The following is a 23,433-nucleotide window of genomic DNA, read 5'->3' as shown; positions in this document are numbered from 1 at the left end:
TCTGCATGAAATCCTCTACTATGTACAGAGTGCAGTGTACAGCCCCATCTCACGTGGCTTCACATGACATTTAACTGCAATATCAGTCCCGTGCTTGTATGTATTCCGGCCCTCCGGTCAAGAACCCCGTCGCATCTGCATAATCACATATCCATGTGAATTCCCTATCTTGAGACAATTCCACACTGAATATGCCTCAAAGTAGTACCTCGTATCTCGCCATGACTGATCACATCCACTATCCTGGTCCAAGGTACTTCATGCATGTACGGTGTGCAAGCCCAGAAAAGCAATTATCTAGTTCTATATCACCGGACCAGATCAGCATCCCTGTGAGGCTCTCGTATCGAGATAGATTCATCTTTATTTGTTAGAATAGTGCGGAGTACTCCGTGTTATATGCCTGGACTGAACCATGTTTGTTATGTACGCCGCCTAGTCCATCTCACTCCCACTTCCGGGATACGCCTTCTTCCGCAGTTTCCATAGCGAGCGTTCTCGTTGCGCCACCTCGCGCTGCCGTTTCCCGTCGTCTTCGATGACTGTCATCCATGGCGCCTGGCTCGCTCGTCGGATGCGCTCTTGCAGTTTGTCTCTTATTTGCGCCTGCTGTTTTACATCCGTCACGGCCAGTGTCGCGCCGTCCTCATCATCATCGTCACTATCACTCTTTTCTTTTTCCTCCTCGTCATGCTTGGCTTTCCGCACCTGGGCCACGCGACGCTGGTGGCGTTGCGCTGTGGCTCGCGCGGCATAGTATTCCTCACTGACCGCCCAGTTGGGGTTATCCAGTTGTCCGCGGACAAGGACGATTCCATGCCCCTGTTGTATAGCATGACGGATCTGGACCCCGGGAATAGGCGTGACGAGTTCGAGTTTTCGGGAGTTGGTGTTGATGGATCTGACTAGTGCTAGGCCCAGACAGTGGGATGCTTTAGGGTCGAGCGGGCTGCAGCTGCCGGAGCCGACGAATAGGTATGGGAGATCTTCATTTGCAGTGCGCGCGACGTAGGTTTCCATGCTAGTTCTTGCGTTGGGGGTGGCGGGTCGTCTGAGCGCTGAATGTGTTGAGTCGTCCATTTCAATATCAGATAGATCGTCTTCGTTTTCTACAGCTGCATTTGGTGGGGTTTCATTCCATAGAGAAGTGTCGGTCTCGCCCATGATTGGGTTGGGGGTTTCCACCGCTACAACGCCAACAATGCTTCCGTCGAGAGCGTCGTGCAACATATTAGGCTGGATTTCTGAGCCCATAACCATGATACCTCGAATTCCTTGCCGCGGGCCGGCATAGTCGACGAGCATGGGCCGCGCGCGCGACGTTGGCGTGTCAAGCCACAACGGGTTCTGCACTGCTTCCGGCCGAGTCTTGTGGAAGTACGACTGGACCTGCATCGTGCGCAGCTGCGCGCTTGACCTGCTCACGAAATCTGTAGGTTGCGATGGCAGCGTAACCAGGGGAATCCGTGCTTCGTATGCGGCTTGACCGAGGGGCTCGACCACTTCAGCTGGTCCCTTTTCACTCATGTATACGACATCTGATAGACCAAGGGACCTCACAAGCCACGTTGCAACCTCCAACCCAAGTCCAAAAATCCAGCCAGGATAGTTGATGATCAAGGGGCATTGCGGGTAGCTAGCCAATAAACCTCGATACCGGTCCATCAGGTCCATAGCGGCAAGTACGTAGTGGTCTGGGTCTTCCTTTGGTGACGTTGCACCAATGTGATGTGCCCGAACTATAGATGCATCTGCAGGATTATCGAGCGACGGGTGAGTAAACGGGGGGCCAAAGAACGGCGAGCGTAAATGCGCCAGGTAAACCTGGCCCATGGGCGAGAACTCTGGCTGCCCAGGGTCCAGGTCAAGGAATGCCACACCGTCCGCGCTGCTGCGGGCACCTTCGGTCTGTGGTGCTGGACTGAGGAGGTGGTTCAGGAGGTAGCGACTAAAAGTGGATTTTCCCGATGCTTTGGGACCGCAGACCAGCGCTCGAAGCTGTCCGCCTCGCTGGGAAAGGTGCTTGATTGAAGAGCTCCACTGTTTCTCGAGGTGAAGGGGCCTCAAGTGCCGTTTCAGAGAGTCCTCTGCAGACGTATACAACTAGACAGGGTTAGATCTCCCAAATCGACTGACCTGTGACTAGGGGACTTACCACTGAGAATGTCCTCTTGTGATTCGCTGGTGCATTTTTCAATGTGAGCTTATCGGCGGACGTATTATTTCCATTCCATACCCGTTGATACAATGGCGAGATATCACGTAGACGATAGATGCCGCTATGGCAAGACTTGACTTCGATTTCCGCCTCGCCCTCCACACCCGCAACGCATTTGATCACAGGCAACGAGTGTGTCGAAGGGGCGAAGACCCGATATACCCGAGGCGAAGGGTGTAGCTTTGCACCCATCAAGCTGACCACTCCTCGCTTTACCCAGAGGTCGTAGTGTCCGAGCAGCGTGAGGTTCTGGACAATGTCAGTGTTGTACATCTGTGCCATTGAGACTGCTTCACCGTACCATCTTCTCTTTTATGCGGACACAGAGTTTATTTTCATCGTTGTAGACGATATTGTTCTTGTTCAAGCGTGTCTTGGAGAGAGGGAAGTTCTGGATCTCGTCAGGTATTTGCGTCGTCGGGGATTCATATCTGCAATTGTTAGCCGGTCATACCAGAATATATACCATATATATCATACCCATCAGCATCACCATTAATCGAAGCAACAGCATCATCAGGATTCGCCTCCATGACACTCGTCTGCTCAATCTCCGATTCTATCTCAGGCGGAGCCTGGACCTCCTTGACCGCACGAGTTTCCTCCCTAGACTTTGACATTGTATCCACAGACTTCTTGGCCTTTCCCGAATCCTTCTTTTTGCGCAAAGCCAGTCGTTTCTCACGATCATCCTCTCCCACAACAGACTGGGACGTACTCTCTTTCTCTTTCTCGGACCAACGTCGCGCCTTCTTAGACGGGGGTTCTCCTTGTGATCTAAGCTCCAATGCCTTATTCACCGTAATCGCGACATCTTCCTGCTGCGAATGCTGCTGCTGCTGCTGCCGAGCTTTGCGTGCTGCGAATGCGCTAACCGGTGCTGTTGGTGCTGCTAGAAAAAATCAAGTTAGTTTCTTGCAAGTCACCATACGCGAACAACAGGGAGACGGGACTGTACCGGCTGATTGTTGCTTTTCTGCTTTTCGTTTCATTTTGTCTTCTTTGGAATTGAGGCTGTGGCCTCCAGAATGCTTCATGGTAAAATGTGACCGGCGACTATTTTTGCGATGATAATATTTCATCGGCGGGTCTTTGGCGATGGTGGTCTGTGCTTCCGCAGACAGAAAAAAAGTTATCGTCTCCGACAAGCAACTTCGCAACAAACGGGCCCGACTGGACTTTGTCTAAGCTAGGAGCAATTATATTAATTTTGCTTTGATATTACTTTCTATATTCATCTTTGAATTGGCCTGGGACATTCACACCCAAAACTTTCTGCGAATTTTTGGCTCTCCGCATCATCGCAGCGGAAGCAATTTTTTCTTAACTTTACGACTGCAGCTATACCTCAAAACACACTTTCTTGATAAACATAATGGCTGTGGCCAAGCAAGAGTCCAGATCGTCATCGCCGGCGTCGGAAAGCGAAGAGAGCGGGTCGAGCAGATCGTCGTCTCCGGCCAACGTGAAGCAGGAGGCCGAAGAGTCGTCCAGCGGAGAATCAGAGTCGGAAAGCGGATCAGACGCCTCCAGTGAGAGCGGCGAGAGTGGTAGTGAGAGTGAAAATGAGAGGGAGGCCTCCCTGAAGGAGGAAGAAAAGAGCGAGGAACCTACCAGGAAGAAGTAAGAAAGAAACTATGGGATTGGTGGTTGGGTCCGCGACTAACATATTCTGCTTGAAAAAGGTCTAATATCTCGTTTATCGAACCGCAAGCCTTCAAACCACCATTGGGCTTCAAGTCCGCGAAAAAGCAGTCCTCATCCTCCAACGTCTCATCCCTCCTCTCCAACCTCCGCGGCAAGCAGGTCTTCCATATCACCGCCCCATCCTACCTCCCTATCTCAAAAGTGAAAGACATTTCGTTAGCCAAGGTCATGCAAGGCGAGCCGGTATTGAAACATGACGGCGTGAATTATGGGATACCGGCGGACAGCATCAGCCAAGGCGAAACGGACGGAAAGACACTCTTTCTTCACGACTCGAGGACCCAGAAATACCACAGCACGCCTGCGAATAATGTCCAAAGCTACCACGTTCAGGAGTTGATCAGTATTCCGGAGAGCAATGGCCCGGCATCGATTGCGGCGCAGGACTACGAAAAGCCCCCGAGGACACAACCCAAGAACCTGAAGATGCGCTTCCGGCCCGTGGGAAGTGGAGACGGACCCGCGGAGACGCTTGGTAGCTCCGAATCAGAGGAGGAGGACGAGAAGCCGAAATTCAAGGTTCCCAAGGGGTCTTCTGAGAAGGAAGAGCGGAAGCGGAAACACCACCACACTGAAGGAGACAGCACTCAGGCAACTGCGGCTCCCCGGAAGAAGTCGAAGAAGCATTCATCTGGTGATAAGATGGACGTCGACGAGAAGACTGAGAAGAAGTCCAGCAAGAGTAAAGATGAGAAGAAGCGGAAAAAGACGGAAAAGGCTTGAGCGTAGCTCTTGTTTGGACATTTCATCTGTGCTTCCAAAAGTTGATATAGATGGGGATTGCTTGTATCTTACTGCATCATGGCGTATGAAATGGTTGATTTTTAGTTGTAAAGTACTGTACATACCTAGTCTGCTAGAATGCATCGGCTTATTCAGACTTCTACTCCGTAACTACTGACTCTGGTATCTAAACTCCATATCAGACTCTCATATCGGCCCACCGTATCGGGTCGATCATTCTGATATGATCCAACCCAGTCTCCATACATTACCCACGCAGTTAGATCAGATATAAGACAATGGAGCCAGCATACTTGTATTCTCAATATACAGCAAAACATACAACCCCAAAGTATCACAAATATGCAGAATGATACTGTAACTTACAATGTAAGTTACAACACCATAAATGTTGACTCAGCACACCAAAAGTGGCGCAATCTATGATTGGCCCAATCCCCATCTTCAATCACATGCGTATTACGTGATTGGTCCGTTGCCGCCTCCACCCGAGCAGCAGCTGATACAGGCGAGTGACGCCGTTGTCACCCTGTCGATTTCCTCAATGTATTTTCTTTTTTCCTCTTCGTTGTTATTTTGGTCACCGGCTTTTTTTGGCTTGTCTTCATTCTTGTCGTGTCCGAAAGATGTCTTCCTTGGTGGTGTATTAATCATTGTCCGTCTTATCCGTCTCCCTTTCTGATAACTGAGTCTCCATCTTTCAACGGTGGTGGCTTATCATTTAGCTACTAGCAAGGTGTCTGTGAATGCCATCGTGAGTACATTTGCTTCTTTATGTGTTTCTCTCGACGAATAGTATCCAAGCTAATGGACTGCGATCATATGCTACACAGCCTTACCAGGTTCTTCTTTGTTGCCGCATCTGACTTGTTCGTCGCCAATACAAGATCGCATACCGCTCAACTAACTCCCTTCGATCGTAGCCAACACCTGTTCGTGCCTGTCACCTGGCTACGTCAGGATTTCTTTCGGCCTGTACTATATCTCTATTTGTGTATCATCACTCACCTTTCTTTACCACTACCCTGGCCATACTTCCTCCACGATGGCGCTTCGGGACGATACGAAAGGACGACTAGAGCAGCGGCTCAGTCCCGGCAAGAAATCGAAATCTACAACCCGTCTTTATTCACATCCCTTACCGGAACGACTGAAACACGACGGCGATGATGCACAGGTTGACTTTACAGCTCCTCCTGGTGTTTCTGGGTCGAAAGATGGTCACATGCACTACATGCAACAGTCGATATTCTCCATGATTGCTGCTGTCGGTTCTAGGTCGGATTTCCACACGCGGTTTGACGAATCGAGTGAGAGCGAAGGAGAAATAGAAGAACGTCAGCAGAAAGACGGATCGTCGGATAGACAAAGGAAAGCTGGGATACCGGAGAAAGAGCTACAGAGTACATTGGAGGAGCGAGGGCGAAGTCATCGGAGAACGACATCGGAGAAAAAGCTCTTGAGTCCTCTTGAGAGACTAAATCTCAAGCACGGAGGAGGGAACATGTCTGCCAGTCAGACGGTGGGTTCGCCACCAAGGCGACCCCGGAGTGCAACACCCAGAGCAGCCCCGGTACTTAGCCGGATGGTGGAAGCGAAATCACGCCTCGAGAAAACACCGTCCACAGAACGTCTACAGCCAGAACCCAAAGACAACACACAAAACGACACCGAACAGCAGTCTGCGTCGCTGCTGTCAACGCGTTTGATGGAAATGTTTGGCTTCCAGAAGCCAGAAAAGGTGGTTGTCGAGTACGCCTGTGCTTTGCTGCAGAGCATGCTCTTACAAGGTTATATGTATGTCACTGAAGGGCATATTTGCTTTTATGCCTACCTTCCCAAGAAATCGACAGTTGCCATCAAATCCGGGTATCTCTACAAAAGTGGCAGAAAAAGCCCTAAGTATACCCGATATTGGTTTTCATTGAAAGGAGACGTCCTCTCCTACTATGCAGACCCGTCGAACCTTTACTTCCCCAGCGGACACGTCGACTTGCGATATGGGATTTCCGCGTCGTTATCTGAAAAGGACAAAGGGAAAGAAACGAGGGACTTCCAAGTCACCACCGATCAGCGGGCATACTACTTTAGGGCAGACAGCTCTGCTAATGCTAAGGAATGGGTGAAAGCTCTCCAGAAAGTCATCTTTCGAACCCACAATGATGGCGACAGCGTTAAGGTGTCATTCCCAATTGAGAACGTAATAGACATCGAGGAGAGTCCTATGGCGGAGTTCGCGGAGACGTTGAAGATCCGAGTGCTCGACAGTGGTGACACGTATGCAATTGACGAGGTATGTAGCATTTACTTGGTAAAGCAATTGGTGTTTAGTGACTAATAATCTATAGTACTTCTTCACATTCTTCGAGTTTGGCCAGGAAGCTTTCGAATTTTTGAAAGGTCTGGCTAGTGAAGCGTCAAGCAACCGTGCTTCGCAGCTCCCATCGCCCCAGCGAGACCATGCCCAGAAGAGACTGTCAGTAGCCAGTGGGACTGGACTCCCAGATAATGACCAAACTGGCAGGCGCCGGAGGAGCGTGAGTGGAAGTCATTTCAGTAGTGTCGGCCAAGGCATACTAGACAAGTCCCCGCCGGTAAAACAGCAAGACTCGTCTGGGCTGTTTGGCAGTTCTATCGACCAAGAGAGTGAGTCACCTTTTTGGCACTCAAACACAGTGGAATCTGCAAGCCAGATCCTAAACCGCAGTGATGTCTTCCAAGCCCCTACGATACACAGCCTGGGAAGGCAGCCTTCTGATGCAGAGGGCGTTACTGGTCGTCGGTACTCTGATGATACAGCTCGTTTCACTTCCCCACACGCCAGTCATTCATTCTCTCCAAGAAAGGACGACTACGAAGCTCAGGACAGCGGGCTCGATCATACCGCACAAGATCCTACCAAGGTCCAATCATCTACTGCCTCATTGAATGAACTGGTGAAAGTTGGTGTCTATCCTCTCCAGCGCGCTGCAGGGCTTGCCGGATATCTAAGAACTCGATCAAAAGCGATGAGCAATCTTTTGGCAACCGAGTCGATGGGTTATCTTGAAAAGGTCTCTGGAATGTGGGTCGGTGGTGGAAGGCATTACGGCGAGAGGGAGGGAATTATTTCAGAGGACCAGGCTGTTGATCCCGAAGACAAGGAAGATGGCTGCAAATACGGTGACCGTTTCCGCGCTCACTTTGCCCTACCACCGTCGGAGAAGCTCCAGGCTACCTATTATGCATATCTGCATAGGGTGCTCCCGCTTTATGGCAAAATCTACATCAGCCAGAAGAAGCTTTGCTTCCGCAGTCTTATCCCAGGCACTCGAACGAAGATGATTCTGCCACTTAGGGATGTTGAAAATGTGGAGAAGGAGAAAGGGTTTAGGTTCGGCTATCAGGGACTTGTGGTCATCATTCGGGGCCATGAGGAGCTTTTCTTTGAGTTCAACACGTCTGACTCTCGAGACGACTGTGCGGTGACCCTTCATCAGCATCTCGAGGCTGCGAAGTTCTTGATGGAATCCGGTATTCTTGCGGAGCAAGAACAAGACGGATCGGAGGCTGCACAGGCCGAACATCTCATGCTACAGGAAGCTAGGCTTGGTGGTGCAGACGAGCTTGAATCGCGTGGATCGCTAAACGGCTCTTCAGAGCTCAATCCGATTTTTGATGATCCTCGTGCATCGATAATTAACTTCAAACCCACTGAGTCGTTGAGAATCACATGTTTAACTATTGGTTCTCGTGGAGACGTGCAACCATATATTGCCTTGTGTAAAGGGTTTATAGCAGAAGGGCACAGGCCCAAGATCGCAACGCACGCAGAGTTTGAGCCCTGGGTGAGAAAGCATGGGATTGACTTTGCTCCTGTTGATGGAGATCCAGCTGAGCTCATGCGCATTTGTGTGGAGAATGGGATGTTCACATATTCATTCCTTAAGGAAGCATCGTCGAAGTTCCGAGGATGGATTGATGATCTCCTGTCATCTGCGTGGGCAAGCTGTCAGGACAGTGATCTTTTGATCGAATCTCCAAGCGCGATGGCAGGAATACATATCGCGGAAGCGCTTCAGATTCCTTATTTCCGTGCATTCACTATGCCTTGGTCGAGAACACGGGCATATCCCCATGCGTTTGCTGTTCCGGAGAACAAGCTAGGCGGTGCTTACAACTACATCACGTACGTGATGTTTGATACCGTATTCTGGAAGGCAATTGCAGGACAAGTGAACAGATGGAGGAATAACGAGCTCGGCTTAAAGGCAACTACTCTGGACAGAATGCAACCAAACAAGGTCCCGTTTCTCTACAACTATTCGCCATCGGTTGTCGTGCCGCCTCTCGACTACCCGGATTGGATCCGCATCACCGGCTATTGGTTTCTCAGCGAAGGGTCCGATTGGACGCCACCAGCGGAGCTTACTGAATTTATTCAACGTGCCCGTGCAGATGGTAAAAAGATAGTGTATATCGGATTCGGGTCGATTGTCGTCTCAGACCCACAAGCGCTGACGCGGACTGTCATAGAGTCCGTCCAGAAGGCTGATGTTCGCTGCATCCTTTCAAAGGGATGGTCAGATCGTCTTGGAGACCCTGGCAGCGTGAAAGTGGAAGTTCCTCTGCCGACTGAGATCTTTCAGATACAGGCTGCACCGCATGACTGGCTATTTTCGCAAATCGATGCTGCTGCCCATCATGGCGGGGCTGGAACGACGGGGGCAAGCTTGCGCGCCGGTGTCCCGACGATTATCAAGCCGTTCTTTGGCGACCAGTTCTTCTTTGGAACTAGGGTCGAAGACTTGGGCGTGGGCATTTGCATGAAGAAGTTGAATGTCAGCGTGTTCTCGAGGGCTCTATGGGAAGCCACTCATAGTGAACGAATGATTGTCAAGGCCCGTGATTTGGGTGCACAGATACGAAGCGTAAGTTTTACCTCTGCTATCTGAAGATGAATTTTTGCTAATACTTTCTTACAGGAAGATGGAGTTGGCACTGCCATCCAAGCCATATATCGCGATCTTGAATACGCCAAAACCCTTGCCCGACAACGCTCGATCGCATCATCCACCCCCTTCTCACCGAAGCCATCTCCCAAGAACGCGGACGAACCAGAGGCTAGCGACGATCTTGATGACATCGAGGAATGGACCTTTGTTGGCGATGATACGGACATTGACATCTCCAAGAGAATGCGGGATAGAGCCATTTCCGACATTGATATGTTGCCGGGTCGGTTGCATGAGAACATTGGAGTTGGGGAGTCTTAGTTCTATGACTCTTCCAATGACTGATTACTCGCAAAACTGGTCCATTGATTTTGTGCGATGGACATAACGATTTACGACATGAACATTATGTTATAGTTGTTTCTTTTTTGTCGATTTTTCTTTTGTTTGGAAGCAGGCCTAGATCTTCTGAACTTTAGCCTTTATTTCATATTGCATACAGAGCGAGTTGGGAGTTTTGCGGCCCTCCTCTTCTCTTCTTTGTTTCACGTTTTGATTGAGTGGTTATTACCACAATGCCCTGCAAGATTGATATTGACGCATGATGATGACAAATTGGGTTGATACATGGTGGCTTCATTTCTGTTTTCGATGGTGCAGCAGTTATTTACAATTCATAATTGGATACTTTCTCATTCCTTGCGTTGTGTTGGCATGCTTCGGTGTATGGCTAGGTCCTTGTATCAACACAAGACCGATTTATATCCACTATAGTGTTTTTATGGCGTTGAACAATAATATCCGACTTCAACCAAATTAGTGCTGTAATCTGATTTGATTATGTCTATCCTCACCATGCATGAAATGGATACACGAAAGGAAAGCAACCAAAGATATGAATCTCAATTTGCGCCTATAATACACTAATCTAACCACCCGGCTTTTCAGGGTTATCATCACCTTTTCCATCTGCCTTATCTTTTCTCCTTTGCACAACATCCCAGTTGTACACGCGAGCAGTCGCAACCTCCAGGGTCTGTAATCATCAATACCAACCCAGATAATGACGAACGGCGTAGTAGGGTGGAGTGGACATACTGTAATCTGCTCCCTCAGAAATTCCTGATCTTCCTCACAATTCGACAGCGATAACTGCGCCGCAGAAAGCTTCTCTTGTAGCATCTCCTCTGCTTCACCAATGGGATAGGCCAGCATCACATTAGCGCCGAGCCAGAGGTACACTTCCTCGGTGTCAGCGGGCGAAATCGAAGCGCGGGCGTAAAGAGTGTCGTTTAGTTCGAAGCTTGTGTCGAGGTTGGATTCGGTTGACTTTATTCCCCGTTGTCAATATCCAGTGTTCAGTATCCCGACTCGTGTGAGAATGTTAAGTGGGTGGACGTGACATACCTCCCTCCTCACTTTCAGAAACCGAACCATCTCCAACGTCTTCTTGATATCGGGGATTTTGTCACGAAGACCAACCGCGCGCCGTTGCGCGTTGACTTCCATGAACTGGTATTTGGAGATCATTTCCTGGAAGCGGCGCAGGGTGGGCTCGACATCTTCGCGGGAGGCGACATATTCGGCGACGTTGTCGACAAAGGGGGCGACGGGGATTCCGCGGGGGTTAGTTTGGGCGGTTACTGTGCTGGTCGTTGTTAGATATCTGGTTTGTTTTGATATGGGGATGGCATGGACGAGGAGGGAGGAGGGGCAGTGATATTTTTTCCGCTCACCTTGAGGTGGATTTGTCTGCCATCGTGATGGGATGGGGAGCCGGCAGACAGGCTCGACTCCTAGATCTATTGAAGAGAGGGAATGGGAGGGAAAGCGAGAGGATAGAGAGGTGGAGTGGTGAGGAGAGCGGCGACGAGGCCATTCGGTGACAGCATCGCGTGGGGAGCTCTTTTTCCCGATCGGGAAAGGTTCTTTTCGACAAGTATCGGAGAGTCAATCTTTCTCTTACCATCACTACCACTATAGCCTGCACTTTATGATGATCCAGAGATGAATTGACTGACATATTGCGCTATTCCTGCTCTTTTTTTTTTTTTTTTTTTTTTTTTTTTTTTTTTCACCTTCAATTCTTCTAGCATGGTCCAACTCGTCGTTACCACTCGCATCCTTTCCGCGATTGAGGCCATTCCGCCGTCTCGTCGCGAGGATCTCGACCTTCCAGACTTGATAAACTTGAACTCTCCTATTTCACACGAGCAACTGATTGGGTTATCGCGATACCTGAAAAGCAATCCGGATGGCCACGATAGCGACAGCAACACCCCGACGTCCTTGAACTCCCTCCTTCACGGAACTAAAGTCTACGTGCCTCCGCCGCCTAAGAAGCCAGAACCTGTACTTCCTCCTTCATCCAAACAATATATGACCACTCATGATTTGCTAAATGAATACAGACCCCTGAATACCTCGCCCAAAAGGCTCGCCTCCTCGCCGCCGTCGAAGCAGACGCCTACAACCGCATGACCTTACCCTCCTCAACCTCAACAAAAGGCCCATCACCAATCTTCTCCTCAACCACACCCATCGTCTCCGCAATGCATGATCCAAACACCTCCGACACCTCCGCAAAGGATCCCCTAACCCCCTCCCTCGTCCTAAACATCTTCCTCTCCGTGCTCTTGACCGGATTCAGCACCTATTGGGCACTAAGCAAGTTTTCAACACCGGATATACTCACTTCGACTGTTGCGAGTGCGTGGAGGGGGAGGGATGTGCGCGGGGCATCGGAGCCGGTGCGCGTGTTGTTGAGTCTTTTTGTGGCGCTGCTTGTTGGGTTGGCGGAGGTGATTATTTATGCTATTTATTTGGGGAAGGCGGAGGATGCGAGGGTTAAGGAAAAGAGGATAAGGGAGAGGAAGGAATTTGTTGGGGGTGAGCGGGTTGGTGGGAGGGCCGAGGAGGCTGAGACTGATGGTCAGCAGGTGGATGGAGATGAGGAGAAGATTTGGGGCCGTGGTGCTAATGGAGGGTTACGGAGGAGAGTGAGGGAGAAATGGGAGGAGCAGGAGAAGGTGCAATAAGGGAAGGGCGTGACTACTCAAGCAGAAAAAGTAGATACCCACTGACATAAGAACAACGGAGTATACTGTACCATCCGTCCAATGACTGTTCTCCCACACATATATCTCTAGACTATCATTTTTACAGTGTCTTGCGATCTCTTACTTCAGTCATATTCGAATAAATGTAGCTCCGCATCCAGCATGGAGTATTAATATCTAAATGCCACTGTTTCTCAATTGGCCCAATGACATCGTAAGGCATATCCGTCTGTACCCAAACAGAATACCTGCTCTTGCAGTTATACAGAACGTTCTGGATAAATACTTTTTGCAATGATATATAAACATGACCATTTGCCTATTTGTATCCTAGTTCCGCATCAATACATCGTCCTTTTTCTATATATGTAATTGTCATAGGGCTTAAGGGGCGTACTAAACCATCCCTTGCCAGCATCTAATGCTTTATAGGACTGCATTTATGAAAGATGCGAGATGGAAACATTCACTGTATGTGGAAAAAAAAAAAAAATAAAAAAATAAAAAAAAAACACTTTCCATCCACTGGCAAAATTGATGTTTGAAGCTTCCACTAGTGAGTTATTTTATATTGTAATTTTTTTTAAGGAAATTTCTGTCTACATGCCTTATTTCTGGAATTAACAGTGAATGAATCTTGGCTGGTGGTCTATATAAGAGCCCTTATTTTATATCCTTTTACTTTCTCTTTTTCTCATCTTTCCATATACATCATTCTGTCACAACCTGGCTTCTCTCGTATTGTACCTAGGGTTCTAGTTAGTTGTATTTCGAGACAGGACACTTACCCTAAGTGTCTTCCAAGTAATCGTATGCTCAATGACCATCCAGGTCCTCTGTATATCACGTCGAAGGTATATCGCCCCCTCCAGGCTCCGTAAGATAATCAACAAGTAGAAACGGTAAAGGTAACGAATAGAGAAACAAGGCCAACCGAGCACGTATGCTGGGTTGTTGGTTAAGTGCGGACGAGTCAGAAACTAGAAGGTAACCAATGCTTGATTAACTAGATTGATTGCAAAGAACTAAACTAAGTACATGAATGAGTGTCCTTATATATCCTCCGCTTGTATACCATCTACCAATGCCAAGCCATGGTATATGGTAGTTGATCACGTGATGCGCTCGTTAACTACCATCTCTGATCCCTGTCCTTCCTGCATTATTACCATAGCTTACAGTCCAATGATTCTGCCTTGACTCCCCGCATAATCACGTGAGATTAGTGCATTAGGGATCTGTAACACCTGGTTGCTTGAAAGATGTCGGCAGAAGGTCCGTTAGATTATATAGCATATTTACCTTTGGAGCGAAGGCGCTTTTGGCTTCCCCCGGAGAGACTTGCGATTGTGAACCTAGTTGTATCGATGGGATTACCGGCAAGCAAAAGACGTGTATCAAGTTTGAAGAGTTCCCTGCGCATTCTTTTCGGTTCATTGAGGGTGGATGCCCGGAGACTTCTTGCTAGATTGAGTTGACCAAATGTTAAGGGTTCACCATCGGCTGGTTTGAGTTGATCTTTCAGATGCTTGTATGGATTTGTGTTTGACAGCTTTAGTTATGGAGATCAGTTTATGTAACGAGGAGAGCATGTCGATGGCAATGGTACAAGATTGGTTGAGGGTTTTGTCAATAGAATGCATGAAGGAGAGACATTCCATGAAACTGTTATTATTAAATCTATCTAATCAAGATATCTACGCTATGATCTTGTTACTATATTCTATCTGCCAAGTTATTGCGATCCTAACGAGTGTCATAACAAGGAACCATAACCGAGATCATTATGTCGTCAAATCATGTATAATGTCGAATTGGTCGTCTCGAAAAGTTGACTGTAACTTTGTCAACAGCCCCGTTGATCGAATGGGACAAACGGAGGGGAGAAAAAGAAACCAAGAAAAAAAAAAAAAAAAAGAAACAGAGGGGCGATAGGGTCAAACCCGTTTATCCAACAGGAGACTACCCGAAGGAGTCTTGTTACTGAACCCTGTATTCCGACTGAAGACCTTTTCACCGCGAAGCCAGGTTTCGCGAACCATGCCGCGAAGAACACGTCCTTGGTATGGCGAGCATTTGTTGCGGAAGAGCATGGTGTTGGGTTCGACGGTCCATTCAGCCGTGTCGTCGAAGATGCAGATATCCGCGTCGTAACCGGGAACCAGATCACCCTTTCGTGATTGCAGACCGACCTGGGCGGCGGTGTTGGCGCAGCAGAGACGCACGATATCCTGGAGGGCACGCTTGGTATTGGCATCGTCAGGTGCGGCAGTAAGGCCCTTGCGACGACTGAGTTCTGTCCAGAGGATGGGAAGGCCCAGGCCCACGGACGAGATACCACCCCAGGCTGAGAGAAAGCTGCCGTTGTGGGTGCTGTCGGCTTCTCCTGGGGGGATGTGCGCAGGAAGATGTTTGAGATCGGGTGTGCAGGGTGAATGATCTGAGACAACGGTTTTGATGACACCTTCATCGTCCCCATGGTGTTCCAGTTCGGTCCAAAGGGCGTCCTGGTTTAACTGGGAGCGAATTGGTGGGCAACATTTGTGGCGCGTGTCTCCATCGCGGATCTCCTCTGCCGCCAGGGAAAGATAGTGGAAGCATGTTTCGGCTGTGATGGGGATGCCTTGGGAACGAGCCTTGCGCAGAAGTGGAATGGCCTCCATGGCAGATAAGTGAACGATGTGTAGGTGAAGCTTAGGTGCAAGATGAGCCAGGGAAAGTATTTCTCCGACGGCACTGGTCTCCCAAGAAGATGGCCTGGATGCCAGGAAGGTTGAATATGCTTCGACAGGTCCGGATTCCTCGTGTTGTGTCCTGCTTTCCTGACATGTATCATGTGGTTGCATCTCTGCGTGGAACATGAGGGTGGTGGGTTGATCTGCTAATTCAATCATCGCCTTTTTGATATCCTCCGAAGTTACCATCGGAAACTCTTCGACCTAAGACGGGTAAGCCTGTGACACGCTAGGGATAAAAGAAGGGCAAGGTGCATTTACACCGCTGTCACATAGAAACCCTTTGAAGCCACGAACGCCTTCATGGACAAGGGCCTTGAGCTCGGAAGCATTGCCAGGAATGATACCACCATAGAAGCCAACATCAACCCAGCACTTGCCCTCAGCCGCCTGGAGCTTTTCCTTGAAGGCGGAAACGGTAGTTGTGGGTGGGATAGCGTTTAGCGGCATGTCAATGACGGTAGTGACGCCTCCAAAGGCCGCAGCCTGAGTACCAGTATAGAAGCCCTCCCATTCAGTACGGCCGGGTTCGTTGAGGTGAACATGAGCATCGACCAAGCCGGGAAGCAGAACATGGGGCGAATAGTCGGTATACGGGGTTCCCTCAGGGAATTCATTGGCGGGAATGACCGAGTCGAATACAGCAGTGATCTTGCCAGTTCGACGAGAGATGACAATGGTGGCTGAAGTCAAACGACCGGAAATCACAGCGCGCGACGAGGTTACGACGGCGATGGTATCCATGGCGGTGGTTGTGGTTGTGGTTGAGGCCATAGCGAGTGTAGGCTGTAATTGAAAACAGAGAATGTATAGAAGCAAGAAAGAGAGGCGAATAGAAGCGAAAGAAAGGAATAAAGGGGAATAAAAGAAGAGAATGCTTGTACGCCACAGGAAAAGAAATCCAAAAGGAAAACGAGATAAGAGGCGACTTTATCTCGGAAGATCCATCGGTTATCGTTTTCTATCGGAGTCTGGAATTACTCGATGGCAACGGCGAATTTACTCGATCGAATCCACACCGCAATTGGGCTAAACTCTATGCATAATTCCCTCATATTCTTTGCTATTCTTACGATCAGGATATAACCTATTGGGTTCAATCAATTTTAGAAAAAAATTGTAGATTGGAGTTGAGATCTTGCCACGTCCACGTGACCATGACTCAGATAGCTTCAATATTACCCGTTTCGGAAATGTTGTGCCAGAGCAATTGACCAGCAATCGTAGGTTCTACTGCTATTATCTTGTGATACTATGCTATCTTCGAGGTAACTGCCCAGAAAATGACTGTGTCGAGTTCGTCACATGATATCGTAATCCGGGTCACCTGCTCTCTGACATACCACCACCGCTTTTCCATCTCACCACATTCCACTCAGAGCTCCCAGATCGTCCCCCATGAACTGTCCCCCTCCACTTGACACTCAATCCTGCATCCGGGATGATGTATCGCCGCTCAGCCTGCGCTTTGTATTGCATGGCGGGGACTTTTGCCCCGTGCCAACTGGTCTCTCAAATAAGCGTCAACAAGCGTCAGTCTAAGATCCTGCATCCTAAGGCTAGGCTGACAGAGCTTGGGAAATATATATTATACTCTTCTCGCCTGCTCTACGGATGCCCGTCGATTTCTCTTCTCCAAAGATCGGCTGACCAGCAGCATCTCCCATCGAGATGACTGTCCAGCACGTCTCCACCCCCGCCAGCAACTCAACACCCACTAGCCTCGATGCTGCCGCCAACAAGGAAATATCCGCCATCTGGGCCCAGGTTCAAGCACGGGTTATTCAGCTGACCGGCGGGGATACCAAAAAGATCAAAACTAATTTGTCCATTGATGATGTCCTCGCCCGGCTTGACCTGGCGCAGGAGGCCCGTGAGGAGTCGTCTGCCTCCAAGTCTAAGGTCTATAGCACCATTCGTGCTACGTTCAACACCACTTTGCAAGTCATCCAGACTGTCGGGGAAATCGTCTCTCAGGGAGCGTCCGAGGTGAGATACTTCTGTCTCGTCAGGCTTCCATTGCACCACTGCAAGAACGCTATCTAACTGTGTTCCCTGGCCCAAGGTCTTTGGTCCCACAGACCTTTGTTTCAATGTCATAAGCTACGTAATATCGGCCTGGAAAGGCTATCAGGGTGTCTTCGAGAGCCTGGCTGACCTCCTGGATCGGTGTGCTCAGTACCTTGGCCGCATGGAATATTATGTCCGGGGTGGCATGGATACCAAACTGACCAAAGTCGCCTGTCAACATCTGCAGCTCTTTGTCGAGGTTTGTGACCGGACCATTGAACTCAGTCGCTCCAAACGCAAGAAGCTACGAGTCTTTACGAAAATTCTCTTCCTTGACGACAATGACATCGACGACCTGCTGCAGAAGATGTCCAGCCTTGTGGACCAAGAGGGTCGATTGGTCACCGCACAAATGTTCAACTTTGTATCCGAGGCCGTGACCAATACCCAAAAGAACTTAGCCGTTAGCCATGAGATGGATGAGAAGATCGATGTCCTGATGGAGGATCGGTTCGACCAGCGAAAAGAACATGAGATCAAACGTCGACGAGATATTGTCTTGAAGACCCTAGCCATTGACGAAAATAAACTTGATCCCGTAAAGAAAGAGCCCGATCCGTACTGGCACCGGAACTATCACAACTATCGCAAATCAGTGGTCCCCGGCACTGGCCAATGGATATTTGACGACCCAAGATACGCCGCGTGGGAGAGCAACCGTAAAGGCCGATCGCCCATCCTGGCTATCAAGGGCGTCGAAGGCTCCGGCAAGAGCTACCTGACCTCAACAGTTATTCGAAGTCTCCGTAACCGTAGTGCCGCGGAAGACTCGGGCTCACGGACACTGGTGGCTTTCTACTTCCTTGAGGGCGAGTCTAAAGAAGAAGTCCGAAAAGCCAACCATTTCGACGTCATCGCCAAGTCTATAATTTGGCAGCTCGTTCAGTCCGATGCATCTTACCTGAAATCTGTTGCTAGCATCTGTGAGAAAACCAAAGACTTGGATCCAGATGAGATCCTGTCGCAGCTCCTTTTCGATAACAATGACCTGGACCGCATGGATGCAACATTCTTCATTATCATCGATGGCCTGGGCGATGTGATCGGGGATGGCTTCGTTAGGTTCCTTCAGAAGGCCTCTAAGCTTTGGAAGGACCGACATATTCGTATCTTGCTGAACGGCCATACAAGAGCATTCGAGCAGCTGGCAACCGTTAAAGGTGTTTTCTTCCAAAGCATCCCAATTAGCGCCAGGAATCGATCAGACGTAGAGCTATTCATCGAGTCGCGCATGAACAGTATAGACGCACTCAAGGACACCTCACGGATGGGAGTTCCAGCACTGCGAAAGAAGATTTGCGATACTCTATGCCAGAGGACAGCAGGTGATTTTTTCAGAGTTAACACAGTCTTAAAACGTATCGGCTCGTTGGATTATGTGAACGATATCGACCGTGTACTCGCTGACGCCGGGAAGGAACGGTCCCAGCAGATTCTTGCTGAAATCGATAAGCTTAACAATACGAGGACTCTCAAAGAACTCTCAGAAATTAACGAGATTATCCTCTGGATTCTTCATGGAAGAGAATGGTTCAAGCCCTATCAGATGGCGTCCGTGCTCTACTTGAAGAGCGGAGAGCTTTCACTTTTACCGCTTGAATCAAAGCTCTCTCTAAAGTATCATTTGTTTGACATTGACACCGATGGCGATATTGACTTCAGTTCCTACGAGATCCCGGAGTTGATTCCCGAGAAAAGCCAGGTCATCCAGGAAGACTCTAGCTCTGACACTTCAGCACGAGTTCAACCCAATGAAGTGTCAATCGTTAGACATTTTCTTCGTACAGTTTGTCCGCCGGAAGTTTATGGCAAATTTGATTTTGAAACGTTTTTTGAACAAAAACTCAGCGGCAAGCGATGTCGCATTTATCGCGACGACAAAGATGCGTCAGAGATCAAGATGGCCCTAACTTGTCTACGCATCCTTACCGAAGAGAGAGACGAGCGATCAGAAATACTACGTCCGTACGCTATAAGTTACGTCCTTCAACACCTGTCCTCTGTGGATCTAGCGTTTGCAGACCGCGAATTGAAAAGTGCCGTTGGACCTCGCCTTTTGAAACTATTTACCGAAGATACTGCAACAGATGCATTAGTCTGGGCTGATGATGCTACCAAAGCTGTGCAGTTGGGGACGCAAATCCGTACTACATGGCTGGACAGTGATGCAGGTGTAGAGCAGGTCCTACGATGGTTTGGGGATTCAGCGGTTATCTCTGAGATCTTGAATTTGAAGGATCGAGACTGGATCTCTGAGCTTATGACTAGCCCGGACCCGAAGAAGGTGCTGCTTCTACCTTTTGCAAAACGGATGGCAGTGCACTGGCTGCGGTGTCCATCTATGCGGCCGTTTGCCCGCAATGCGTTCTTCTTCCTTTTTGATTTCCTTGACAAGGTTTGTATTTACTTGGTCTTATGAGCGAGGAATCTGGCTAACTTTCTCAGCTCGAGGGCTCCAACGAGTATTTAGCAGGTGGCACGTCAGTTGATCTAATGGCACCCAGTCTGGACAGGATCCATGAAGTTGAGGAATGGTCGCAGCGGCTGTTAGATATCGAGGAGAAAGACAGTCTGTGGGAAGTCCAAGTAGCCATCATACTTGAGAGCTTTTCTTTCGCCTCTGAGTCCCAAGCGAGATGCCGTCGAGCATTAGAGCTAGACCCCCAGAACTGGCGAGCTTCTTACTACTTAGCACACGCAACAACATCCAACAGCGAAGCCATCCAAATTCTGGAAACTATCGTGAAACGTTTCGAGACAGACAACGAACTGAACGGAAAACTTAGACTCCAAAAATCGCTAACTGAAATTCTATTTGACCTGGGACAGAGATACTGGGTAGTAGGCCAGTTTGATCGAGCTATCCATTTTCATACTCGGTCAGTCAAGGCACACTATACAGGTGGTGATCGTACTCTGGTGATAATGGAGCAGTATCGCTCCCAGCAACGATGGAAAGACATTGTCAACTTGTTGAACACAATCCAGAAAGAGCCGACAGGAGATTCACAGAATTTAGCAGATATGATGGTGAGTCTTGCAGCTCACGAAAGCCTCCATGATGTTCTGCTGCAGACCGCCATCGAAACAAGCCAGTTTGATCTTCTGGAAAGGATATATGAAAACGCCATCAACACCGCTGTGAAACGTCAGGTGTGCACCAGTCTCTACTACCTCCGCTACTATTACGCAAATGCCGTCTATCAGCAACCCGAAAACGAGGAACGGGCCATTGGCTTATGGGAACTCGCACTTAAAGACGATCTCCCCCGAACAGTCCTCGAAGTCGAAGCTATCCTTCCAGACCTCACCCGGAAATTGGCACCCCTCTATCTCCGGCGCGCGAGAGCAGCCGAGCGAGATTCCGATGTAGCCAGGTCTTATTTGGAACGAATCTCGACTATCCTACCAGATGAGACATCCGAGAACAACATTGTATTCCCTGCAAAGTTGTACCTTGCAAGATACTACCATGTGCAGGGTGACAGACTCAGGGCCAAGCAAATTGCTCGCAGCGTGGTGAAAATGGCTCTGGAGATCCTGTCTGACGGTGACTACGACAACGACTATCTCGCATACTGGCGGTTGCTGCTCGTGTTCTTACCCTTAGAGGACGACAAGAACGCACGCGCTGCCGTTGTCATGGCAGGACTAGGCGGCGACCAGGAACTTGAAGACACCCCCGAAGAGCAGCGAACGGTCTTCGACTCCAGCAAGAGAACAACAAGCCCGACTTCCATGCCCAACACCCGAGAGGCCGATGTCCAGAAACCCACCAAACCTACCGAAACCAGGAAACACCGCCGCAGCACCCGACGAGACACCGAAGTCCTCAACCGAAAATACAACACCGCCGGCAAAAGCAGCATTGACAACTACAGCAGCACCAAGAAGGAAAACCAGCAACAGCAACAACAACTCCAGCAACAGATACAGGAACTGCAAGAACAACAGCAAGCCTCTCATTCACATACTCGCCCGATCTTCGCCGTCTGCGACGCAAACTGCGGCTATGGCTGGACGACTGCGAGCGAAATGTGGTGGTGCCGCGATTGTATCAATCTAACCTTCGATCGGGACTGTTATCAGCGGTTGAAGAACGGGACGTTGCAGATGAATATCTGTGATAGGGCGCATGACTTTTTGTACATTCCAAAGTGGGATACGGAGAGGATGAAGAGGGTTCCTGGGTTGTGCGTACCATATGGGGATAGGATTATTTCGTTGGATGAGTGGAAGAGGGAGATTTGGAGGGAGTATGTAGAGATTGACGTGCCTGTGGGCCGACGTATAAGTAGGTGTTTCTTTTGATAGATTGGAATAACGAATTTATTATTTCATGTATTGTCTTTCTTACCAAATGATATGTTCATCTTGATAACCCCGCTAGATACGCTGTGCCAAATACACAATGAGAACCCTAAACCTCCCCAATCGCAACATTATTATTATTCTCACCATCGGCACCCGCATGAACAACCTCAACACCACCCACTGGACCAAAACCCCCCTCAGCATCAACAGTCGTCACATCATACCGATCCTCACAATACTCCGTATCCGCATGCACCTTCTCAAACCACTGCATCATCTCCTTCCAAGACGCCCCCATAACACACTCGATATTCAACTCCTCCCCAGACGCAAAGCAGTTACAACCGTGCTCTTCGATCCCGGGGACGGGGACACCAAGGGGTTCGGGGGAAACGACATATGCGCGGCCGCGGGCGAGGAGGAAGGAGGCGAATGAGTTGGGGTTGGCTTGATTGGTGTTAGAGTTTGAGTTGGAGTCGGAGTCGGAGTCGTTGTCGTATAGGCTTAAGTCGATGTTTGCGAAGTGGAGGGGGCTAGCGAGGCAGATTGCGTTGATGTAAGGGCTCCAAGAGGACCCTATTCAAAATATGAGCGACTAGTCACAAAATTAGGGAACGGAGATCATACAATTACTCGCCAAATACCGAATAACACCAAGCCCACCCTCAGAAATACCAATGATATCAATCTTAGCATCCTCCCTAACAAGCCGTCCCCTCGCAGCCAGAACCTCCTCAAAAACACTCTCCACATGTTCCTGCCAATTAGCATTTCCTGGAACCGAGTTACGACCCGTCATCGTGTACGGTGGATCAACAGCCGAACGCCGCGGAAGAGCCATCCAGCTAGCATGGGTGATAACACGGCGGCCACCACAGTGCCAGATGAGCTGGCCTGTGTTTGCGAGAATGAGAGCTGTGTCAGAAGTGACGCGCTGCGGCTTGCCGTTAGATTCTGGAGTCTGTTGCTGGTGCTGATTCTGGTCGTCTTTTTCCTGGGGACGGAGGATCTCCTGCGCCAGCGAGACTGCTGAACCAGCACTGATGCCTTGCATGCTGACGCTTCGATAGGCCCAAATGCCAACGTCCTGGATGGGTTCTCCGAAGACGACGATGATGCGTTTGGCGGTGGAGAGGTTGGATGAGACGAAGATTGGGACATGTGGTTCTTTGGGACTTGCGGTTAGCGGGAGACATAGGGTTGTCATGCCCTGGTCGCGGAGACGGGAGTAAACGACGGTGCGAATACAGGCTGTTGAAGTTAGTTAGTTTCCTCTATTGAAGTGAAGGAGAGTAGAGGAAAAGGCTCACCATTCATGGCTTCTCGTTGGGCGTCATTCCAGCGAGAGTTGCGATTGATTCTGAACTGGAATTCTTGCTCTGGGTTTGAGATCTTCTTGATCTGGTCGTTGTCGGTGATGAAGTATCTATGCTCTTGGTGAGGTTCTATTCATGCTTTGAGAGGGGAGATATAACTTACCCTAGTTCCTTGAGATTCGCAGGATAGACAGGGTCAGGAGGGAGGTCCTTGGGGCGAAAGACAAACATTTTGCTCTGAAGATATTGTTGTTTCTGTCTGCGCTTTTGGGATTTAGAGAAGTGGGAAGATGTAGAGATGGATGAGGTTAGAGAGGCAGAGAAAAGGAAGAGGCG

General features: G+C 49.3%; 9 protein-coding genes across 9 annotated transcripts; 5 read left to right on the top strand and 4 right to left on the bottom strand.

The window, feature by feature from the left end:
- Nucleotides 1-435: 435 nt before the first annotated feature.
- On the bottom strand, nucleotides 436-3,210 carry grc3 (putative RNA processing protein Grc3; the record flags this gene model as incomplete). The annotated part of the gene is made up of 5 exons (XM_040783807.1): nucleotides 436-2,103; nucleotides 2,156-2,467; nucleotides 2,520-2,649; nucleotides 2,699-3,098; nucleotides 3,177-3,210. The coding sequence occupies 5 exons, from the start codon at nucleotides 3,208-3,210 to the stop codon at nucleotides 436-438; spliced, it is 2,544 nt and encodes an 847-aa protein (XP_040641852.1).
- A 165-nt stretch (nucleotides 3,211-3,375) lies between these two features.
- Nucleotides 3,376-4,973, top strand: EURHEDRAFT_472849 (DNA-directed RNA polymerase I subunit RPA34). The gene is made up of 2 exons (XM_040785354.1): nucleotides 3,376-3,841; nucleotides 3,904-4,973. The coding sequence occupies exons 1-2, from the start codon at nucleotides 3,594-3,596 to the stop codon at nucleotides 4,646-4,648; spliced, it is 993 nt and encodes a 330-aa protein (XP_040641851.1). The 5' UTR covers nucleotides 3,376-3,593; the 3' UTR covers nucleotides 4,649-4,973.
- Nucleotides 4,854-5,626, top strand: EURHEDRAFT_271967 (uncharacterized protein). Its single transcript, XM_040778161.1, has 2 exons — nucleotides 4,854-5,405; nucleotides 5,593-5,626. Exon 1 carries the CDS (start codon nucleotides 5,058-5,060, stop codon nucleotides 5,349-5,351), a length of 294 nt encoding a protein of 97 aa, XP_040641850.1. The 5' UTR covers nucleotides 4,854-5,057; the 3' UTR covers nucleotides 5,352-5,405; nucleotides 5,593-5,626.
- Nucleotides 5,627-5,714: 88 nt separating this feature from the next.
- On the top strand, nucleotides 5,715-9,924 carry atg26 (UDP-glucose:sterol glycosyltransferase; the record flags this gene model as incomplete). The annotated part of the gene is made up of 3 exons (XM_040786141.1): nucleotides 5,715-6,962; nucleotides 7,018-9,579; nucleotides 9,634-9,924. 3 exons carry the CDS (start codon nucleotides 5,715-5,717, stop codon nucleotides 9,922-9,924), a joined length of 4,101 nt encoding a protein of 1,366 aa, XP_040641849.1.
- Nucleotides 9,925-10,422: 498 nt separating this feature from the next.
- EURHEDRAFT_409489 (tubulin-binding prefolding complex subunit PAC10) lies at nucleotides 10,423-11,438 on the bottom strand. The gene is made up of 4 exons (XM_040781090.1): nucleotides 11,340-11,438; nucleotides 11,011-11,251; nucleotides 10,702-10,932; nucleotides 10,423-10,639 (listed from the first exon to the last, which is right to left on the bottom strand). Exons 1-4 carry the CDS (start codon nucleotides 11,360-11,362, stop codon nucleotides 10,532-10,534), a joined length of 603 nt encoding a protein of 200 aa, XP_040641848.1. The 5' UTR covers nucleotides 11,363-11,438; the 3' UTR covers nucleotides 10,423-10,531.
- A 246-nt stretch (nucleotides 11,439-11,684) lies between these two features.
- EURHEDRAFT_409488 (TMEM199/VMA12 family protein) lies at nucleotides 11,685-12,845 on the top strand. Its single transcript, XM_040781089.1, has 2 exons — nucleotides 11,685-11,955; nucleotides 12,015-12,845. The coding sequence occupies exons 1-2, from the start codon at nucleotides 11,698-11,700 to the stop codon at nucleotides 12,639-12,641; spliced, it is 885 nt and encodes a 294-aa protein (XP_040641847.1). The 5' UTR covers nucleotides 11,685-11,697; the 3' UTR covers nucleotides 12,642-12,845.
- Nucleotides 12,846-14,587: 1,742 nt separating this feature from the next.
- On the bottom strand, nucleotides 14,588-16,381 carry EURHEDRAFT_409486 (allantoinase alX). The gene is made up of 2 exons (XM_040781088.1): nucleotides 15,659-16,381; nucleotides 14,588-15,601 (listed from the first exon to the last, which is right to left on the bottom strand). Exons 1-2 carry the CDS (start codon nucleotides 16,169-16,171, stop codon nucleotides 14,600-14,602), a joined length of 1,515 nt encoding a protein of 504 aa, XP_040641846.1. The 5' UTR covers nucleotides 16,172-16,381; the 3' UTR covers nucleotides 14,588-14,599.
- A 395-nt stretch (nucleotides 16,382-16,776) lies between these two features.
- Nucleotides 16,777-21,810, top strand: EURHEDRAFT_409484 (uncharacterized protein). Its single transcript, XM_040781087.1, has 3 exons — nucleotides 16,777-17,386; nucleotides 17,463-19,862; nucleotides 19,913-21,810. The coding sequence occupies exons 1-3, from the start codon at nucleotides 17,069-17,071 to the stop codon at nucleotides 21,776-21,778; spliced, it is 4,584 nt and encodes a 1,527-aa protein (XP_040641845.1). The 5' UTR covers nucleotides 16,777-17,068; the 3' UTR covers nucleotides 21,779-21,810.
- Nucleotides 21,811-21,851: 41 nt separating this feature from the next.
- Nucleotides 21,852-23,328, bottom strand: EURHEDRAFT_472833 (uncharacterized protein; the record flags this gene model as incomplete). The annotated part of the gene is made up of 4 exons (XM_040785353.1): nucleotides 21,852-22,357; nucleotides 22,409-23,032; nucleotides 23,092-23,207; nucleotides 23,261-23,328. 4 exons carry the CDS (start codon nucleotides 23,326-23,328, stop codon nucleotides 21,888-21,890), a joined length of 1,278 nt encoding a protein of 425 aa, XP_040641844.1. The 3' UTR covers nucleotides 21,852-21,887.
- Nucleotides 23,329-23,433: the final 105 nt, after the last annotated feature.

Source organism: Aspergillus ruber (genome assembly GCF_000600275.1).
Source record: "Aspergillus ruber CBS 135680 unplaced genomic scaffold scaffold00004, whole genome shotgun sequence".
Classification (NCBI taxonomy): domain Eukaryota; kingdom Fungi; phylum Ascomycota; class Eurotiomycetes; order Eurotiales; family Aspergillaceae; genus Aspergillus; species Aspergillus ruber.
This window is presented reverse-complemented; position numbering and strand designations above follow the sequence as displayed.

Coding starts and splice junctions, on each gene's coding strand:
- EURHEDRAFT_409489 (XM_040781090.1), bottom strand. CDS start 11,362: ATGGCAGACAAATCCACCTCAAG. Junction 11,252..11,339: donor GCAGACAAATCCACCTCAAG/GTGAGCGGAAAA, acceptor AACAACGACCAG/CACAGTAACCGCCCAAACTA. Junction 10,640..10,701: donor TTCTGAGGGAGCAGATTACA/GTATGTCCACTC, acceptor TGATGATTACAG/ACCCTGGAGGTTGCGACTGC.
- EURHEDRAFT_409486 (XM_040781088.1), bottom strand. CDS start 16,171: ATGGCCTCAACCACAACCACAACCACCGCCATGGATACCATCGCCGTC. Junction 15,602..15,658: donor GGTTTCTATGTGACAGCGGT/GTAAATGCACCT, acceptor TACCCGTCTTAG/GTCGAAGAGTTTCCGATGGT.
- EURHEDRAFT_409488 (XM_040781089.1), top strand. CDS start 11,698: ATGGTCCAACTCGTCGTTACCACTCGCATCCTTTCCGCGATTGAGGCC. Junction 11,956..12,014: donor CGCCTAAGAAGCCAGAACCT/GTACTTCCTCCT, acceptor AAATGAATACAG/ACCCCTGAATACCTCGCCCA.
- EURHEDRAFT_409484 (XM_040781087.1), top strand. CDS start 17,069: ATGACTGTCCAGCACGTCTCCACCCCCGCCAGCAACTCAACACCCACT. Junction 17,387..17,462: donor TCTCTCAGGGAGCGTCCGAG/GTGAGATACTTC, acceptor CCCTGGCCCAAG/GTCTTTGGTCCCACAGACCT. Junction 19,863..19,912: donor TTTTTGATTTCCTTGACAAG/GTTTGTATTTAC, acceptor TAACTTTCTCAG/CTCGAGGGCTCCAACGAGTA.
- EURHEDRAFT_271967 (XM_040778161.1), top strand. CDS start 5,058: ATGTTGACTCAGCACACCAAAAGTGGCGCAATCTATGATTGGCCCAAT.
- EURHEDRAFT_472849 (XM_040785354.1), top strand. CDS start 3,594: ATGGCTGTGGCCAAGCAAGAGTCCAGATCGTCATCGCCGGCGTCGGAA. Junction 3,842..3,903: donor GAGGAACCTACCAGGAAGAA/GTAAGAAAGAAA, acceptor TGCTTGAAAAAG/GTCTAATATCTCGTTTATCG.